At 38.0% G+C, this 8850-nt stretch overlaps 1 protein-coding gene across 1 annotated transcript; it reads right to left on the reverse strand.

The window, feature by feature from the left end:
- Positions 1-1563: 1563 nt before the first annotated feature.
- LOC104620044 (synergin gamma-like) lies at positions 1564-7964 on the reverse strand (the record flags this gene model as incomplete). Its single annotated transcript, XM_010286126.1, has 4 exons — positions 7810-7964; positions 5207-5325; positions 4967-5029; positions 1564-2514 (listed from the first exon to the last, which is right to left on the reverse strand). Coding segments are annotated over exons 1-4 (1288 nt in total), but the record flags the coding sequence as incomplete, so codon positions are not given.
- Between the last annotated feature and the right edge of the window lie 886 nt (positions 7965-8850).

Here is an 8850-nt window from a genome sequence, read left to right on the forward strand (position 1 = left end):
TAACAGATCATCCAGAGCACGCTCCGCTACGAAATCCGAACAGAGTTAAATGGAGTAAAACTCCCTGTGGAAAAACATCTAGCTTGGCACCATAGGAGAATACAGACTAGTTTAAGTTTAATAAAAATAGCTTCTAATTAATACTTCAGAGTTCAAAAGTTTAGCAACAAGCACATGATCGGCTAACCCCTTTAAACAAACCAAAAAAGTCTTTCCTGCCACAAACGGCAATTATTAATCACTGATTTCTGTGGCAAAAGCTCACATCCTGTAGAAGAACTACATAAGTCAAACTACCACCAAAAGAGGCTAGAAAAATATTAGGAAAAAGTGCTTTCAAAACCAAAGTAAACATTCAAGAATACACTGTAGGTGCTATGTTTTTGACAGCTCGCTCAACTTGGAATTTTACCAAGCAGTAATATGAAAATTAAATGTCTTTGCTAATAAATTATTCCTGATATTTGGTACCCTGTTATAGAGTATCTTCCATGTCAAAGTTGCCAACTTAATTCTCTCCCCTACTTAAAAATATCATATAATGCAAAATTACAGTACTGTATATTTTCTCTACCCATATCTGCAAAAACGGAAGAAATATTTCATATGGAAATAACCAATTCTTGCAGTAACAGCTTTTACATTTACAGTTGATATGCTCCCCCCTGTTCAGAAAAGCCTTTGACTGCATAATACTTGTCGCTAGAACACAGTAATGGTTCCTGTATTATTGAAGGCCACAGAACATTTAACTACATCTTATCTTCCTATGTACATATGAAAAGAAAAAGCAGGACACTTGGGAAATTTGTTTTATGATATGCGATCAGATTGGAGATGGTCAATTCACTCTCGGGAGTACTTTCTTAAAGGGAAATTAAAGAAGGTGAAAGCCCGATAAGGATAAAGTCAAAGTCCCATGGTTTTAAATTTAGGTCCAAGAGTTACCACTCATGAGACTAGCATTTACAGACCCTTAGCACAATTATTCCCACGAGGGTTTTAATTCTAAGAAGTGTATGCAATACTTCTACTTGCAGTCCTGCAAAACACTGGCTACACAGATTAAGCCCCACTGTAACGGGAATATACTAGCACTGTTGATTAGACAGCTTCTCATTAACAGCACAAATTAGTGGTCTGCCTACCCTTTTAGAAGCGCAGAGCGGATTAAGTCCCCAAGCCAAACGCTTTGTTGAAACCAAGAGATTAAAGTGAGACACTCTGCCATTCATCTTGCTAATATAAATGGAGTGACATTGTTTGCATTAGAAAATTTTCCACTTGAATCCCTTATGTGACAATAGCTAGCAGGTACCAGTAATATGATGTTGGCAAATCTCAAAAATAAACTGGCATGGAGTTCAAACTGTTCAATCTATTTATAGTCTTCTAAGACAAACAAAATAAACACTGCCCTGCTAAGGGGCTGTTGGCTAGCGGGGGCACAGATTTAGAAGTCTTTCACTACTGAAAGACTAGTGCATAATACTGTAATTTAGCACACAGAACACTGAAATCTCCATCACCTATGTTACCAGAGCAATCTAACCAGTTCCTCACCTGCTGCGGGTGGATGCTGGCCACTAACTGTTGGCAAATCCAAAGAGCTATCAGACATGACATGCTTAAGATCTCCTCCCACATCAGCCAGTTTCATGTCAAACTGAACAGACAACGCGTCTTCAGAATCCTCCTTGCCGACACTGCTGCCACCAATAGAAGGGAGATCCAGAGACTTCACCGAAGCAGAATCTTCTTTGGCCTGCTTGAAAGCTGCGACTTTGTCCACCAGGGACTTATCCACGCTGTTGCATGTGGACGAAAACTTGTTAGAGTGAAAGTCAGCAAAATCATCATCGCTCTTCACTGAGGAAAGCGCGTTGTCCTTCGCCTCCTCAAAGCCTGCTCCAGAGCCTTCCAGAGAAAGCTGTTTGAAGATATCATATTTGGTGGGTGTAGCAGCGGTGGCAGAACTCTGCCCACTCTTCACCGTGCTGGCAGATGAGCCAGATTGAGGAACAGGACCGGCCTCTAGCTTAAGTGCATTGTATTTGTCATCTGTTTTTTGTTCAGAAAATCCACTGCTACTGTTGAAAGCCATAAAATCTGCAAAGTCATCTTGTCCACTGGCTGATGCGCAATTAGAAAATTCCCCAAAAAGGTTGAACTCTCCAAAGTCATCAGCTAAGCTTGAACTTTTGCTGGGTGTTGGTTGGGCAGTGGTGGATGGAAGGGGTGGTGGAGGAAAGGAGCCCGATTTTGATGTATTAAATGCAGGTGGAAAGGACGGCTGCTTGTTTTCTCCAGTAGAGGAAAAGAGATCCAAGTCTGCTAGATTCAAAGAGGTCTTTGCTTGTGTTTGCTGTTTTGACTGAACAGGCAGAGAAGGGAAGGATGTAGGGAAAGTTTTGTCTTTTGTAGGTGGCTCTAATGGTGAGATACTGTCAGCGGTTTTAAAATCTGTGAAACCATCATCAGTTCCTGCAGGCTTGAATTCTGCAAGGTTATCTCCTGAGAATAAAAACAACAAAAAAACAATATTAAGACACTGCAGTGACAACAAATACGTCATACTCACACCATGCAAGCAAGCAAATTATTTCATGCAATGTCAGAAGTTTTTATGCAAACTATTTAAATTAAGACCTCAGGATGCACATAGAACTGCAAACTCAACTTCTACAAACCACACAAGTTTCAAGGTCAGCAATTCTAATATTCACTAATATCTATTCCAGCAAACACTAAAGTTTTTCAAATAGCGTCAAAGTCTTATTAAATTCCCTTTATACTGAGTTAATATCAAAACAAACCATGACCGATAGATTCAAAAGGTGCTGTCTCATTCAGCTTCCACCTAAGTTCTTTTTCCCACCTCATACTTTAGATATTTGCCAAGCAATGGATGTAATCTTGAATTTCACTTATACCGATACAGTATCTGCCTTCTTACAGAAGCTATTCTCCCCCTCCCTCCCTTCAAAATATTTCCTAAATACAGTTTATTCATGGGGCGTCAGCAGCAGGTTGAGACAAAAGCAACCCTGCTGCTAAGCTGAAAGGGGACATAGTAGAGACCAACTGGACTTGCCCGGTGGCTGAAGGTACTCTCCAAAGAATTTCACTTGAAAGAAGGCAGCCAGCCAACAAGCCTATCCAACTGGGCATAATGGGGAACACAACGGGTGGAAGAGACAAAGCACCAAAGAGAAAAGAATGCAAGGCAGTGATCCTAATGTGGTGTTTTAGAGCATCTTAAAGCTCTCGTTTTAAACTATCATGTTTTCCTCCTGTCAGGTTCACCTAAACGTACAAAAGGGTTAAGTGACCTGAACTTCAGTAAATGTAGTAACTGGGGCGTCTTCTAGCTTCTGCTAGGACGGATTACAGTTTTACTAGGAAGCTTGGAGACAGACTTTCACATGAAAGTCAGCATAATTAAGAAGATGTGCAGATCTCTAGTTCAACTGCATACTGAATGTAAGATAGTACTATGTAAGGATTTTAATTTAAATGCGATTAAACATTAGGTAACAATGTTTTCATTGAATTTACATTAAATATTTTGGTGTACTAATTTTGTAAGTTTCTTCCTGTTCATACACAATTATTTTTTCATAAAGCAATTTCTTCTGAACATGAAGAATGTTGAGTTGTTTAACCCATTCACCAGCATATACATACTTAGATTACTTGTAATTTTCAAGTTTTGATGCATACTTTAAGGCAAGTGTCCAATAAACAGATTTTGTTCTATTTTAGAAGTACACTATTAACATTTAACTCTGAAGCTACCAGCATCATACTTTAAATTAGTTTAACCAAGATTTAAAAGAATACTCTTTATAATGATAGTACAGAACCACGATTATACCTGACATTATTCCATTCTCCCTCCCCCCCAAATCAAGTAACTTGGCCAGCAACAATACAAATATTCGTGAAATTGCTATCCATGGATCAAAACTAAAGACATCACAGCAAACTAAACTTACTGATGAATTGAAAACTTTTCCATTAGAAATGTAAGCTGGTGAAAGGGTTAAGAGTGGTCAGACCTGGAGAGCAGGCAAATATAGTAATTTTCTATATTTTCAAACATGTACAGAAAGAGATAAAATGTTATTTCATTTCATTGCAGGTATTTAATCCTGAAGAGATACTGAGCATGAAAACATCACAAAACATTACAGGAGTTTCGGAAAAATCAGTGTCTGAAAAAAAGAATTCCGTCTTTGAAAAATAAGGAGTAAATTCAGGCAAGTAGTTTTATTCTAGAATCTGAAGTTGTCTTCTAATAATGAAACAAAATGCTGGGTATAACATAACTTGGTGGAAGTCAGGTTAAGTTAGTAGTATGTTTATCTTCTGATCTGTCTGCCGACAATATACGAACGTTTTTCCCCCATCTGATTAGAAAGATGAGATTATCACTTATATTGCATAAATGAGTTAGATATAGATGGTTCTGGAAAAGGCTTAGGGAGACTCTGCTTTTGTAGTTACAGAGATGTTGCACCTCAGGTGCCATCTAGGTTTTACTTTTCCCAATCAAAACCAGTTAAACACAAATTTCAAAATAAGTGATCAGATTTATTCTTAGGGCACCAGAGACCACGAAAAGTTTAAACTCTGCCCTAATAATGAAAAAAGTTGTCCAGAAGCATCTTATTCTGTCTTCTAAGCATACATGACTCCTTAGTTAAAATGAACAAATTCCAGCCATATTCTTATTATAAAATAAAACTCAGAAGCATCCAAAAGAGATGCCAACTGTCTAGAAATACAATTTGGAGATTGTTCCGATAGCATATTGCACTATTTTTTTCAGGATACTTCCTGCTAAGTTGTTTAGAGGAGTGGAAGCACTACTATTCTAGAATTCTAGCAATGGAAATTCTGCAGCTCAAAAATAATAAACATGAAAACATGTTAAAACAGCACCAAAAACCATACTGCTTACCTAAGTATTTGCTCTCTGATGGTTGTTCTAATTCACGGAAAGCACTATACTTGTCTCCACAATCTGGTGAATATGAGAAAATGAATACATTTACATAAAGATAGTAGGAATTCATATAATAAATTTTATATTGCCATAATTGCTCTGACTTTAAAATATTAGCATTTTATCAATGCAAAAACCAAGATATATGAAATATTGCCATAAATTGCTCATAGCAGTTGTGTATTTTCCCTTTACCTCCAAAAGTAGCTGTACTTTCAGAAGGCTTCTCAGCTGCGATTCCTTTAAACACAGCATACTTATCAGTTGATGAGATTGTCTTATTACCTGGGAGTGGCATTAGTAAAGAAGGAACACTAAAAACAAAAGAGATAAAAGCAAAAGTTCCTTAATTTATCCATAAGAAACTACATTTCCAGGTTTTATTTAAAGGAGCTTCTTACTATGACTACACAATTTGGATCACTAAACCTAAGCTTGAACCCTAAAGAGTTCTTTATCAAGAACCTGATGTAAACTACCTCAATATCTTTTAAGAATAAGAGCATGTAAACAGACAGCCGGGTAACTGATGGGTGAATTCTCATTTTATCTCACCTAATCATATTTCTTTAGGCAAGAAGTCAATTTTCATCCTTCTTGATTTTAATTAGTACTAAAACATGAACAAAACACTCCAGAACTTTACACCACAGGACTTCTTAGCCCAGGAGACAATAAGCACGCAGACATACCCAGGAATCACTGCTGTTCAGTTTATCACTTTGCCCAGGGCAGCATTAAGGACAATTCTCCCTGATAAAACTAGATACAGTAAAGAGTTAAAACTGCATGAGATTTTGCCAGCTCTACACTTTTAGCTTATCTACTTCTGATTATATTTCATTACATATTGCAAAATTAAGAGAATAAAGTGGAACCACTGTTCAAAAGGAAGGAAGTGATAACTTTGAATTTCTGTCGGTGCACATCAGGGAGTTTAGGTAGCTATCTAATCAGCAAAATAAGGATTAGCCCACAGTTACACAAGCGAATCTTTTTGCACGTAAACACACTCTATACAGTAAAAGTGCCATAATAACCTATCACCATGTTAGCAACTGCTGTAAGATTTAGAAGACATTCTGCGAGAGCTTTGCTTGCCCTCCGCACAAGCCCCTTTATCAGACCTTGGCAGCTCTACAGAACAACTTCCTTTACATACGAATGATGCATTTTACCTCTAGTTTATGTCATTCAATACTATGCACACTGAAATAGTGAATGAATTTTTATGGCGTTCTTTGGCCTGAAGCAAGAATCTTTCCAGAGCCATTTAAATCTCCTTATCAGCAGCCTACAAGCAACATACAAACCTAGCACTTACACACACGTGCTAATGACGGTGTGATGCTTGCAGACAGTGCAATGTCAAAAAAAATATAGCTTATGGTAATATAATTAAATTTCACATCACTGCAAAACAGGCTGTTAGATATGCAATCTTGGCAAACGCAATGGTTAATCATCTGTACTCTACAGATGGGGTTTTTTTAAATAAAGCTCCATAAGCAATTAGATTATAGCTCATTGTAACATTCTGCTCAAAACCGAACGCTTTTACAACTGAATAAAGAGAACTGCTGCAGTGAAAAAGAAAGATAATTTTTTTTTTATGATCCCCTACTTCCCATTGTGGAATTCACAAACAATGTTTCTGTTAAAACCTTCAGTAACAGAATAGCCTTAATTGCAAAATGACGTCTAACACAAATTGAGGTGTACTTAAAATAGGGCATCTTCAGATGCATGTGGCATTGACATCAGCAAAATTAAATTTCTTACATAGAATGCCTTTAGGCATGGTGTAACAGAACAATTTGTTTTAGTATCGCCATTTGACGTCACCGTTGAGGAAGCAACTGGTAATCACTGCTTACCTAGAAAACGCTAGTTCTATCTGCAACTAAGAACAGCCAGTTCAATACACAGAAAACTTGTATGTCTACAATTAGACACCTGGGAGGTACATAAAAGTTTGCCACGTGCGGTAAAAGGAAACAACACTGAACTTTTGTAATCACAGGACTTTGAAAGATTAATTGTAAACTCTTAAAGGGAGTAAACATGCTTACTTATTTTGTTATACAAAATTTGCCTGACCCGGAATTACATTTTGGCAGTCTCCCAAATGAAAAGCCAAGATTGCTCAAGTCTGAATGAGATTTCAATGGAGATTTATAGTCAGTTATCGGAAGTTTAAGTACTGTCCAGAGAAACAGCAGAAACAACAAAAACCCTGTGCACTAGAGTTCTCAGTCATTTAAGAATACGATGTCGTGCTCTTTGCATGAATTTTAGGGCCCATATTCAGGGCCTGAAGAAAGACTTTGGTGTCAGCTAATGGTTTCTATCAACTCCAACAAATATGGGGTCATACTTTTAACGGAAGCACACAGCACTAAATGCAGAACTCCTCTGTCCCAGTGTATTCTTTCTGAATAGCTTCATGTAAGATTTTCACCTGAATGCACAGTATGAAGTAACTTTCAATTGCCTGTGCAGTAGTATAAACACTTGAAAACCTATTCCCATACCTTGTAAATACGATTTACCTCAGCATGATGAGGTAAGAATTTAGAATGCTAAAGAATGGCCAACCACCTATGGCACATCAAATGTCATTTTTGATTCAGAAAGCCTAATTGTAGTTGTAACAACCTTCAAAAGAAACTGCCAGAGTAGAAGTCAGGTGACAGAAGAAAATTACAGGCTAGAAAGCTACCCACAAAAGAGGAAAACATTTCATTTCTCAAGAGAGTTCTAAAATACTGAAGGCGTGGAAATCAAAGATCTGCTACCTGCTCCGGTGCTGTGAACTGGCTGCCTTGGAGGAGCCAGCTACATCCCCTTGGAAATCAGTGAAAGAGTCATCTAGTGAGCCAGACTTTGAAGCATCTTGAAACTCCTGGAAGTCATCATCTTCTGGTTTGACTACCTGAATTACAAACAACATGTGAATTGCTATGCTGTTGTCTTTTCAAGTTGTCATATAGCATGAAAGCAGTTCAGAGTAGCGTGACTGACTTAAGAGGGGGTTGGAAAAAAAAAGGCAAAAGGAGGGAAAAACCTTTCAACATTAGCATGCAAAGTTAGCATGGTCAGTGTTTCCACTTTGCCTGCACTTTACCCAAATCAAAATACACACAAGATGTACAGGATTGCAAGTAGGATGCATGAAGAACAGGTGACTAAGGAACTCTACTCCTTTTGCATTAATGTATTATTGATCATAGTCATGTAATCTTTTAATACAGGACAACTATGAATAATTTAAATCAATCAATAATTTAAAATCAATACACACAGCAAAAGCATCAGAAGAAATGTTTTCCCAAGAAGGATGAACCATATTTGCAAACAGCAAAATTTGTCACCCACATGATTTACACTGTTGTAAGTCAAAGGTTTTCATAGTTCTCAGCTTCTCCTGAAAACTCCGACTTACTTTACCAGCTAACAGAGTCTGCTGTGTAGTTTAACCTAAAATTCCACTTTATGTGCTTTACAAAATCCTAACTACAACTAAAACCCTCTTTCAATGCAGTTAGTTCGTAACGGAAAGCACTTTTGTACCTCTTCTAATGCCACCAGAAAGAAACGGAAAAAATAAAAGAACATCCTTAGTGGCAAGACTTCATGTTTTTGGACGTCACGTGCCAGATTTCAGCTCCACTTTTTGCCGTTTACTTAAAGCCTGTTGTGACTACGTAGCTCTGGAAGAGTCAGGCCAATTCCCCGGCCAGGAGAAGAGAGGTTTGCCACGCAGCAAGGGCAAGCTAACCTGACTCGGCGGGTAGGGCGGGAGGAATCCTCCGGAAGGCTGTGCTGCAGCTCCGCCC

Source organism: Phaethon lepturus, unplaced genomic scaffold, assembly GCF_000687285.1.
Source record: "Phaethon lepturus isolate BGI_N335 unplaced genomic scaffold, ASM68728v1 scaffold42284, whole genome shotgun sequence".
In the NCBI taxonomy this organism is placed as follows: domain Eukaryota; kingdom Metazoa; phylum Chordata; class Aves; order Phaethontiformes; family Phaethontidae; genus Phaethon; species Phaethon lepturus.